This window comes from Canis lupus, chromosome 10 (assembly GCF_048164855.1).
Source record: "Canis lupus baileyi chromosome 10, mCanLup2.hap1, whole genome shotgun sequence".
Classification (NCBI taxonomy): Eukaryota; Metazoa; Chordata; class Mammalia; order Carnivora; family Canidae; genus Canis; species Canis lupus.
The window spans coordinates 75950718-75963107 of record NC_132847.1 but is presented as its reverse complement, the minus strand read 5'-3'; the positions used below and the strand labels follow the sequence as shown (position 1 = coordinate 75963107).

The window sequence follows — 12390 nt, the reverse complement described above, 5'->3', positions numbered from 1 at the left end:
TGAGCCCCATCCCATGTCAGGTTCCGTGCTCAGTGGGAGTCTGCTTCTCCCTCCGCTCCTCTCCTGCTCATGTTCTCTCTCAAATACACAAAAGTTTGTTGTTGTTGTTTTTAAAGATCTTCCCAACAACTAATGATCGAGATAGAAATATCTTGTCCCAGGTCACACAGCTGATAATAGCAAAACAGGAATTGGGCTCTTTTTACCCCATCTTAGGCCTTCACCACCACAATCTATATTATCTTCCTCTTCCACTAGTAAAGCAACGTCACAATCTAAATCTGCATTGCAAATGTAGATCCTAAAATTCTTTCTACACTCTTAGAACTAGGCACTGAACACCCTGGTGTCAATGGGCTCTTTGTTCCTGAAAGGATTATGTGTTTTGGAAGAAGACAATGACATGCCAGAGCTTATCATGATCATGTACTGGCTTCTTGTCTACTGAATGCAATGACCTGACTTATTGGGAAATGGATGCAACAATATCAAAATTGAAAAAATGTTTTACTTTTGGTCAAGTTTTGGGTATTCTGCAAATATTTCCCTATCAAACATTAGTACAAACAGCTGAAGCATATTCAGATAATAACTGGATTAATGCCTGCCTGGGTGTCATTTGTCTTTTGTTAATACTGAAGCATCTTAAATCTTTAAATTTAAATACTGATTTACCTTAAATTATACCTAAATTCTCACCTTCAGTAAGCTGTTCTTCAAGGTCCTTAATCTCTTCAGTTTCTTTGGCAATTCTAGAAAGTATCTCATCCAAACGGCTTTCAAGCTGTTTGTACTGCTTGTTCATAATGTCAAGTTGTTGTTCTTTACCTCTTTTCTGAGCCTTCATATGGCACTGAATTAAAAAAACAAAAACAAAAAAAAATCAACAAAATACTGAGCCCCTGAAACATTTTTTTAAAAAAAATAATAATGCTTAACATTTCTAAAGGAATAATGAAAAATAAAATGTAACAATTTAAGTCTGTGTCGCCCCGTGTTGTTTTCACACAAGTAGTTTTCATTTAAACCTCATGATAACTTGATCTGGAAATCCTCTCCATTTCATAGATATGCAAACGGAAAATCAAGGAGATTAAATTACTTTTCCAAGGGCATGCCTACTTGGTAAAGTAGCCAACTTCAGTGTTCTTTGCACTGAGTTAAAATGCGTCTTTTAGGGGCTCCCGGGTGGCTTGGCGGCTCAGCAGTTGAGGCATTGCCTTTGGCTCAGGGCGTGACCGTGGGGTCCTGGGATCGAGTCCCACATTGGTCTCCCCACAGGGAGCCTGCTTCTCCCTCTGCCTGTGTCCCTGCCTCTCTCTCTGTATCTCATTTATAAAGAAATAAAGTATTTTTTTAAGAGTATCTTTTAACAAGATTTCAAAAAAGTTAATTTTATATATATGCATACACACACACACCCATAAAAAAAATGACTATATTCCAAAATGCTAACATGAATTATATCTGGGTGGAAGGATCATAGCAGATTTTTTTATAAGTATTTTTAATATTAAGAATATTTACAATAGTTCTACCTTTTAAATCAAAAAAGCACATTAAATGTACTTTAACAAAAAAGGTTTCTTAGGGAAAAATAGTGATGTCAAAAAAATACATGGAATTGAGGTTTATTTTCAATTCCTTATACAAAGAAGCATTTTACTTTTTGGTTTGATGAACTGGGGCTGAGAAGACCTCCAAGGCCGCTCAGCCCAGCGATTCTCAAGGCGCAGGGCCCCGGGCAGCACGCTGGAGCTTCCCACACTCACACACACCCACTCACACCGTGACGGCCCCGCACTCCAGAGCTACTGTAAACTGAAAAGATTAGATTGTATTTTCAGGGGTGCTCAGGGGGAAACACCCTCCCTTTCACACGAGAAAACGGCATCTCAGGTCCACCAATGGCCTGTCCAGGTGTCCCCCGTGGCTCGAGTTTGCCCCCGCAGGATCAGCGGACCCAACAGGAGCAGGAAGCCGTCAGGAGAGACCCTCTATCAGGGTCAGAACCCACTCCAGGCTCTCAAGTTAATACCTGTTTGGTTAAAAAAGAACATTCTGGATGTTCCGCTGCCTTCAAAGACAAGAAAGAAAAGTCCCTTCATTTTTAAGAAACAAGTGAGTGGCAGTCGGCTCGGGACATTTTTGTTTTACTACCGTAAACCTCGATGGGATTTTCAAGACTCTTCCCTCCCTGCCGTCCCCAAATACCCGACTGAAACCTTTCTGTGACGGCAACTGCAGAGAACAGCTTAAATCCTACGTAAGTTTAGGATTTTTATGGCTCGCAAAAGAATTTTTTTAAAAAAATCCTGCATTCACGTCTCTACCCACAAGCCTTTAAGATCACGGCCAGAAAGTCCACTGAGATCCCTCCACACGCAGGGCAAGAGGCTCGCGGCGGCGCCCGGAGCACAGGCGCCCGGTGCGGTTTCCACGAGCCCTCGAGCAGGAACTCCCATCGCGGCTCCTCCTCCTCTCAACGATCTTGCACGAGAGAGAAAAGCGCCATACCTCAACTCACGACTTGTCCCGTTAAAGTCGAGCCCGAGCCGTAGGACCGGGAGGCCGAGGGCGGAGCGCCGGAGCTCGGCCTCAACCCCACGTGCGCTTCCCTCCCGGCCGCGGGGACCCCGGCGCCCCCACCCCTGCCCCCGCCCCCGGCCCCGGCCCCCCCCGGCGCCCCCGCCCCCCGCGCAGCGAGCCCCGCGCCCAATCACCGCAGCCTCCGGCCCAGGCCCCGCCCCCAGCTTTAAATCACAACAGGGCGGCCCCAGGGCCAATCACGCTGCACCTTCGCGCCGAGGCCACCGGCGATTCCCCGGGAACCGCACCCCGCTAACCCCGCGGGCGCGGGCGCGGGCACGGCCGGTGGGGAGGGGACCCACACATCTTCCCTTACTAAGGGTGCTGCTGTGGCGTCTGTGCCTCTAGCTAGGTACAGTTTTTATAGCTAAAATGGGATTTGATTTTTAAATGGTACTTTTTCCTTTTGAAACCTAGTTAAATGCTTCTGTTTGCTGAAACCTTGACTAGGTTTATTTAGCTCTAAGCTAATCTTAAAAATAATTAGTCTCTGTAGACCTTTAGCTCCCTTGGGGGGGAAAGGTCATTGCAGTAGCACAGCAAAGGCTCAGCCTCTTCCTAAAAGGGTGAATTTAGGAAATCACTTAAGCCTTTAAAATCACATTTTCATCTTCTGCAAATTAGAAAAAAAAAGTCACCAATCATATGAATGCTGTGATGAAGTTCCTCACCAGTATACACAAAAACGCAAGAAGACCTCCTTGTCGCACAGTGTGTTTGCTCTCTATCCTATCTCAGAGGCACATACCGTTTCCTAATCTCTCAAGCTTTTCTTTTAAATTCTATTTGCTATTCAGAAAGGTGTTTTATCTGATTACATAATAAAAGTTAACTGAATAAAAGTCTGTCTCCATCTATAGAAAAAATAGGCAGGGACTCCACTCTTGATTCTTTCCCTTTTGCTAAAATATTCACATTTTCAGAATGTGATACCAAACAGGAGCCTAACACCAGTCAAGAAGGTAACTTTGTGCAAGCTAGAAAAATTAAAGAGACACCCTCTGGTACCCTGACTAGAGCTATAACCTTAAAAACGAACCATTAGTCATTTTAACAATACCAAAAAGGAATCTTAAACCAGGTTTGTATGTCTCATTCCCACTAAGAGAGATTGATTTTGACTACCTTCAAAATGTGTATGTCAAAAATAAAGAATGTGTATGCCATTTCTGCTTCTCATTTAACTCCTTTCTATATGTACTTTTTTACAGAAATTCAATAAGGATTGGACTCCCCGTCTGCCAAGAATATCAAAGTCATTTGTAAAAGCAAACATACAATCTAGGTTCTAATTAGATCACAGAACTGAAGAGAGCAGCAGAGGAGCCATGGGTAGTGCCGGTCGTCTGGTTCCTGCCTACCTGCCTGGATGCAAACACTCACAAACATAGGGTTGGGCCCTGGGAATACAGGTGACAGTAGGATACAGTTCCTGTCCTTAGGAGCCTTATGTGGGGTGGCAGACTTCTAACAATTTAATGCAATAAGGCAAGATATTATTGGCCACATTACACATTACTTAAAATCTAATTTCTTATGTAATGAAAATGCTTTAAAATAATCAAGTCCTCTCTTAATTTCAATTTTAATAATCAGCCTTAAGCTTTTGTTAGAGAAGACTTTATTTCTATGAATGATAAGATTACCTTTTGTAAAAATTAGCTGGCTTGCAAAAAAAATTTACCTGGTATTTTATTGAAGTGTTTAAAGGGATAATCAAATAACCTGACAAGTATTTAAAGTAATTATAGTGCACTGTCCTTACCATGTTAAATTCTATGACTTCTCTTAGATCAGAGGTTTTAAAGTTCTATTAAAAAATAACATTTTTCAAAGTATAGCAGTGAAATATGCAGAAAATAATTTTACTTCTATATTTACAAATATTGGGTAAAACGTAAGCCATTAGTAAGACTTCTCAGAGAAGACAAGAACCTAACTCCATCATATAGCCACCTGACCACCTCTGGCCACATTTTAGGAAGACACAGTCTAGAGAAATGTTTCCTTTTTAAGGACAAAACAAAACAAAAAATAGCTTTAGTGTAATGTTTGCAATAAAGGATTAAAAAAGAGGTGGAAAAAAGATTCTGAACCCCTCTCAGCTCTCCCATCTCACCACCTTGCTCTTAAAAAAAAAAAACAAAGCAAGAAAAGGGAAAGGTTAAGAGATTTGGACAGCACCTTGGGACAAGTTTCTTTTGCTTTGAAATATGATAGTCACTTAAAAAAATACATGTACCATGCATCTATCATTCTACCAAAAGTTATCTCCTTCAAGCCTTAGGTTTTGTTTTCAACACAGCGATATGTATACTTCTATATATAAGTATATATGCACATATGTTATGCACACAGACATATGGATATATAATACGCACAGATATATATTGACACACACACGCATACATAAACATATGTATCACTCAAATTTGTGCATCAAACTAAAAGGCTTTCAGAAAGAACTCTGTGGCTAAAAATGAGGAGACATAATTTCTAGATGGAATGATATTCTAGTCCCTATAGAACAAGTCAAAGTCTCTTCATTTACTTACATGTTTTGGGTCTCTGGAATCCAGGCTATCTGTGACTATTTCCAGGTCCTTGATCTCATTCTGCTTTTCACCAATTTCTTGCCTTTGCTTTTCCATCTGTGTTTCTAGATCCACAGCTTCTTGGCGTAATTTATTGAGAAGCTGTATCCTACCACTCAACTGCTTGAAAAGAAGGTCTTTCTCCGCTTCTGAAATCTAATCCCCCCACACACACCCCAACACACAATTAACAGAGGATAGCAACAGTAATTTACAAATTTAAAGAAAACTTCTAAAATTTAAAAAGATATTCTGTGCTCTACCAGTTTTTTAAAATAAAAGTAAAATGTAAAAATCATTAGGCATTCCATTCATAACTTATACGTTTATGCTTATTACTTGTAGAAAAATCTTACTTTGATTTTCTGATAATAACAGCAGGTAAAAATGAAGTTGTCATTCTAGTATAAGCAACTTAGACATTATTAATAATAACCATAATATTAATGGTAGTTGACTTTATATAGCACTTACCCTTGTGATGAGCATATCAAGCAAATTAATAGTATAATGAAAAATTTAGCTTAAATGTACTCATTTTAAATAATTATTTTTTTCAAGCACACTTTTGTAAGTATGCATTTATTTAAAAATTATGTATATTATTTACATCTATCGATCTATGTAAGCTTTGTCCAACATTATTATAAAATATTCTTTTTTAATGATTAAAATCATTTTTGATGACTCCCTCTGCCTCGTCCCACTTTCAATCCGTTTTTTAAAAGTTTTTGTTTATTTAAATAACCTCTACACCCCATGTGGGGCTCAAACTCATGACCCCGAGAGATCAAGATTCAAATGTTCTTCTCTGACTGAACCAGCCAGGCACCCCTCAATCCATTTTTAAGTCTGATAAGTTCACCTGCCAAATTTTGCTGATGCTAAGTTTGCTTCCCTCCATATCCACCACTGCCCCCCTAGTCCAGGCCATTACCATCTCCTGTCTCTACTGGTAACGGTCCCCTAGGAGATGTACCCATCTCCATTCTTTCCATCTCTCTCACCCCATTTCACTCTCAGGCAGTAGCCAGAGTGACCTTATAAAAATACAAATAGGATCAGACATTCTACTACTAGTGTCCTTCAAAAGCTTCCCATTACCTTCAGACTAAAATTCAAACGCCTTATGAGAGCCTATGAATCCTGGCACAATCTTGGACTTCATCTTCCACCACATTCTCCCTCGCTCTGCAGAGGAACACTTAGCGTGAAGGTCTCTGCACCCACTGTCACCTCTGCCTGGAATACTGGATCCCCTACGGCTGTCTTGCTGGCTCCTTCACATCCTTTGGGTTTCAGCCCAAATATCACCTCCTCAGAGAGGCCTTTGTGGCCCCACAATCTAAATGATATCCTTTTCATTGGCTCTCCTATTTTTTTCCTACAACATACATGTTGTGTAACCGTATTTCATTTTCATTTTTATTTTTTTTTAAACTTGTTCATTGCCTCTTTCCTGTCCATGCGGGAGGGAAACACACCTGTTTTATTCATTACTCAGGGCCCAAGCCCAGTCAGGGATTAGCATATAGTAAGCTTCCAATAAACGTGAATCAATTTCTAGTTACTGTTTAATTTTAAAATCACCGTATAGTGTATCTTTTGAAAGAATCTACAATTTAGACTTCACATTCTTGTTTTATCTACTATAGTATGAATACACTTACCAATATAATTTTGAAATACTGATTTTTAAAACTTGCAAATAATTAAAAACTTTTACAGACTTAACTGTCACGATATTTCCTTTTTAAATTCTCCCATTGCAATTATGTCATGGGTTTGAGCTGCTCACTGCTCCATGACATACTCTGGTGATTTCTGAGAGGGAAACACTTCCATCTTTTTGTTCATCATAGTTTTTATCATTTACATTTTTGCTGCTTGTGTTTGATAATGTTCATGTACAGTAAAGATGTCTTCTGACTCTTAATCTAGGTCCCGGATCTTAAAGGTGGGTGGTGCTTAATTAAATTAGAACAGGAAGCATCAACCTCCCTGGGTAGACACTTTCAAAATAGAGTACACTGAACATCTCTTTTTACATAAATGATAAGTAATTTATTTCTCTATGCTTTATAAAATGTTAATAGGATGTCATCATAAATGGCAGGGAATTGTAATTGGAAAATGCTAGAACCACAGCTGATGCTGAAAACTGCTACTCCATAATTAATCAGGCAGCACAGATTTAAAATTTGTTTAACATGGTTATGAAGGGAGAAAACACGTTTCTTATCTTGCATTTCCTCCTGCATTGCTACTTTGCTTTTACATACTTTTTTAAGTTGTATAGCTTCTTCCAGTTGTTTAAATTCTTCAGTGGCTCTTAAAATTTGTTGTTCTGCCTTTTCTATTTCATCATGTAGTTCTGATAGTCGAGTTTGTGCTGCAAATTTAAAAACCATGAACAAAGACATACACAAATTCTCAAATTTTTTTTTAAATTCTCAAATTTCTATCAGATTTTTTTTCTTTACAAGAACCCTCCTCCCATTAAATTCTTTCATTATAGATCCTGAAATAGAAAGTAATTTACGAAAGTTTTCCTGTCAGTTAATCTCTAGAATAGTTTTACCATATGCTATAGGACTATAATTGATCATTTTATTTGTAAAATTCTTAAAAGGGGCTTTACTCATTATGTCTAACACTAAAGAACTCTTCTGAGAGAATAAGGATTTTACTGGTAAATATGCATTTACATGTCACTAGCTTGTAATTAGGTTCAAGCTATTAGAAAACTCTGTGTTAGTGGTAATTACTTTATGACAGGACTTGGTATCAAGAAATTCACCAATGAACAGTATCTTCCAGCTGGGGGTGATCTCAAATCAATTACTTTATACCTCAAATTTCCAATTTCTCTCCCTCCTCCCTCCCTGCCTCCACATACTTCTGGATTTACTTCTGCTTTCCTATTGCAGAGTAAAGTGTGTAGGATGATTATCTCAGTCTCTTTTGTTCCCTCTCCAAGTCAACCTCTCTACGGCCTTCCATGTTTTCCACTTAGCTACCAACTAAGAGAAGATGAGCTGCTTCACTGGATTAGGGAGAGCCCCACAATGCGCCACAATAGATCTGTTTTCTCCTTCCATATCCATGCAGCTCACTGGGTAAGTGGATTCAGAGTATGCCATTGACAGGGTCTCTAAGTACCCTAGTACCCTCTTGGATTGACTTCTTCCTCCTTAGGACTTGCCAGGAAGTGGTCAGATCTTTCAATTAGATGTTTTGGGGCAGGTTGGGATAAGGTGGGTACACTGATCCAGCTTATCCAAAGCACTGCTTTAGATTTTGCATACTAATCAGTAAAGTGGTCCTTGCCACAATTATGACCAATTATGTCTTTGAATGTGCAACTTCAAAAGTGAGAAGGACCTGCTGGCGACTGAAGATTTAGGCATTCCTGGGCCCCCTGGACATGCTGTCACCATTATTACTGTCAAGAACTCCATTCTCGGGCAGCCCAGGTAGCTCAATGAATGTGTCTCTCATGAATAAATTAATAAAATCTTAAAAAAAAAAAAAAAGAAAGAAAAGAAAACCCATTCTCAACTCTAACAGGAATCATTAAAAAATGATTTGCTCAAAGAATCACTACTCTTGTTTTAGGCTTTTCGTGTAAACAATAATATAAGTACCTTCAACATGTTTAGTTAAAAGAATTATAAAACAAAGTTTGCCTATATATTTAATCTTTTTGTTTTCAAAAGAATTTATTTTTTTAAAGATTTTATTTATTTATTCATGAGAGAGAGAGAGAGAGGCAGAGACACAGGCAGAAGGAGAAGCAGGCTCCATGCCGGGAGCCCGACGCAGGACTCGATCCCGGGACTCCAGGATCGCGCCCTGGGCCAAAGGCAGGCGCTAAACCGCTGAGCCACCCAGGGATACCCTCGAAAGAATTTAAAATAACTTTTGTTAACCTGCACTTATTTTTTTTTCTTTGTCTTCCAGTTGTATGTCTGTTGGCGATGCTCCCAAGTTCACGTGCTCATTTCTGAGTTGTTCCCCTTCATCTAGCTCCATCTTCTTGATCTTTACTGTCTGGGCATTTGCAATAATATAACTCTCTGTAGTGAACATATTTCTCTTGTATCTGGATTTGCCAATGTAAGGGCTTTCATCTGGGGTTTTATCAATTTCGACATACTAAAAGCAAAATAAGTAAATATTTATGGTTTAGTAAGTAACTTCTAAGCAGCTAAGTGACATCATTCATTTTATCAGTGAAGAACATATCACAGAATTGCCTAACATTAATCCTACATACCTAGAAGTTGAAAAATATATGCCACTTTTAATCTCACTCTTAATATACCAAAAAAGAACTAAAACAAAAAAACAGTCTCTCAGAATCCCTCAAGGGATTCTATCCCCAAAAAGTGTTTAGATTGGCTGATTAAAGAACTGCCTACAGTTATGTGATTATTAGCCATGCTTAATCTCTCAAATCATAATTTAGGTGTTTTATTTTGGTTTCTTGGCTGATATGTAAGTAAAATCTCAGTCCAATAAATTTTAGTATGAAATAATATGGTATCAGAATCACACAGATTCTCTTGGGCCTTTTTACCTCTTTTAGATCCTGCTTTAACTTACTGAACCAAAAAATTCACTGATTCAGCCAAAATATGTTTACTCTGCTGATGCCCTCATAACAAGAAAGTAGAATGATTATTGATAAAGTCCCTTGAACATTTTCACCATCTGCCTTCCCCCCACTCCACTCAATGCTGGCTTTAATTTGGATTACTAAAACATTAAGCTCCAAATAAATAAATAAAGGTTAAACTCACCTCTGATGGGTAATAATTTAGTGGTTCAAATTTGGCATCAATTTTATAAAAGGCCAACTCCTGTTCCATCTCATACTGTTTCTGACATGCTCGCATTAGTTCCATGGTCTTCTGTTTTAGCTATTGGCCCAATTTGATATGAAACAAGTAGTATAAGTTAGTATTAAAGGTACAATGGCATGGCAAGTTCTAATCATAACTAATAATTAAAGTGTTTTAAAACTCACAGCAAATAGCAGAGCATTCATAGTATTTTATCCTTATTCTAAAGTATTATGAAATGCAATATAAAACTATCACTTCATAAGAGATCACATAAAAGACCTTTGAAGTTTATATGCAATTTCAGGATACAATAAAGATTTTAAAAATAATTTCAATTTGTTTTATCCAAACATGGAAATAATTGTGTCAATTATTTTTAAATACTCTATTAAGTACTTGCTTCCTGATTTTCCAATAATTACCATGAATTTATTTGACTTACTCTGCAATGTTACTGATAGTTATAGATGAAAATGATATTTGGGAGTAATTACAAAGGAATCACAAGGAGCAGTGAGAAGGATGAAAATAAGAGATTGGTTTTAATTGTACTGTTGTTGCTATAGTAGAGCTCAGTGTTCTGAACATTCTTCTAATCAAGGATAAAGGATATGAATGCGGTCAATCAGATCCCAATATATAATATTAAATTTTTAATAAAGTAATTCTACTATAATTACAACTTTTTACTTATTCTTAGAAATTTCTAGAGCTAGAAGAAAAGAGATCATCCAATTTAATTATCTGAATTAAAAATAAAGAAATGAGTCCTAGATTGGTGAATTGACTTGTCAAAAGTTACATATTAGATTAGTGGCAGAAGCTAAATGTTTTATTAACATCACTATCAGCCCCCTTCCTACTAAGCCAATCCTGTGAATTCGTTTCAAAGGTCCACTAAGTGATTTTTGCCTTTTTTTTTTTACAGCATCAGAGAGTAGATACCAGACAAAAAACATGCAGAAAAATTTTATTAATATGAAAATGCAAGCTGAGAATAAAACATAAACAAATATGAACATTTTACAAGGCCTAGGAACTCAAAGTCGTGCACGATTTAGCTTACAGTCATCTCCTGATTATCTGTCCAAATGGAAGTAATGCTAACCTGGATGACAGGTAATCTTGATCGAGTACTCACTGTATGCCAGGAGTGTGCTAAGCCTTTTACACATGTACTATCTCACTGGATCTTTACCATATTTACCCTATGAGATGACAAAAGCTGCAGCAGGAGGTTAAATACCTTGCCCAATTGCACAGCTTACAGTAAAGAGACAGAGTTCAGTTACAAGTCTCCTGATTTCAAATCGAACACTCCATCTATTATGTGATGCTGCCTTGATGTCCTGCTGCAGGGTGTCCAGCACAGCTCCTCACACTGATGCTTTCACCAAATCGCAAGAAAGCAACTCACAACTAACAGCATCAACTAATCTCATGTTTCCCTTCCCAAAGATTATTAGCAGTAAGACCAAATAAAAGGCAAATGTGACTGGAACTATGAACAATATATGGACTGGTCTCTGCAGGCAAATAATATATACTCTGTGCAATTCAAAATTACCTTTGTGTCTTTTATAGTGCTAGGCTTAGCATTCAGTAAGCATTCAATAAATGTCTGTGGCATAAATGCATAAATGAGAGCACATTAGGAGTCAAAGGGCCTGGAAAGTAGGCTAGTTACAGTATTAGCTGTGGATAATCAAGAGTTGACTGCAGTTGGCATATTTACCAGTAAGAAAAATGATACAAATTCTTTCCCTCACATTTGAATTTACTGCCCTATGTACACATCCATTAAAAAAATTACACATACACACACAAGCACATTTCTTGAGAAGGCAAGCCAGTTTCAAAACTTACGATGTACAAAAGCATAGTAACACAAGTTATCATGCAAACCATGAAAAACATAGTGTGCAATTCAGCCCTGAAGGAACTACCTTTAAGGAAGAATAAAGAATCGGCAGAAAATGCTCTGCAAGAAACCAAGACAAGGGCTAAAAGAAGAAAAAAAGCAAACAGAGTCCATCACCTGGAGAACTTTAGAGAGTTAAGCTGTAGTAATAGATAGAAGCTGCTCTTTACTGACAACTTACCTGAGGAAGACAATGTTATTAGCAACTGCACCATTCTCTCTTATGGACACACATTTTATCATCATTGACTATATCACAGGTCTACCACCTTCCATCACTTAGCTTAATTCAATTCAAATTATTTTCATATTTGAATTTTCATATTCATTACCTTACTTAGTCCTCACAACTCTATGAGGCTGGCAGGACAGGTAAGTGATCCTCATATTAAAAATGAGGAAACTGAAGAACAGGAGTTAAATAACTTGTGAAAAG

The 12390-nt window shown here is 37.9% G+C and overlaps 1 protein-coding gene and 1 long non-coding RNA gene across 6 annotated transcripts in view; one reads left to right on the top strand and one right to left on the bottom strand.

The window, feature by feature from the left end:
* CNTRL (centriolin) overlaps positions 1 to 12390 on the bottom strand; it is a 78357-nt gene that overhangs the window by 40361 nt on the left and 25606 nt on the right. For 3 of the 5 annotated variants that reach the window (XR_012038564.1, XM_072842581.1, XM_072842583.1), the window contains 6 exons: positions 11980 to 12036; positions 9989 to 10108; positions 9116 to 9341; positions 7466 to 7575; positions 5145 to 5339; positions 700 to 853 (listed from right to left, as the gene is read on the bottom strand). Coding sequence is in view for 4 of the 5 variants with exons in the window: in XM_072842581.1 (XP_072698682.1) it covers positions 700 to 853; positions 5145 to 5339; positions 7466 to 7575; positions 9116 to 9341; positions 9989 to 10108; positions 11980 to 12036 (862 nt within the window). In the remaining variant the exon portion in view is untranslated. Of the gene's footprint in view, positions 1 to 699; positions 854 to 2517; positions 2657 to 5144; positions 5340 to 7465; positions 7576 to 9115; positions 9342 to 9988; positions 10109 to 11979; positions 12037 to 12390 lie in introns of those variants that run through there. The other 2 variants (XM_072842582.1, XM_072842584.1) reach the window with 2 other exon arrangements.
* Positions 2848 to 8417, top strand: LOC140641971 (uncharacterized). Its single transcript, XR_012038569.1, has 3 exons — positions 2848 to 2941; positions 3801 to 4001; positions 8200 to 8417. It is a non-coding gene; the product is annotated as an uncharacterized lncRNA (long non-coding RNA).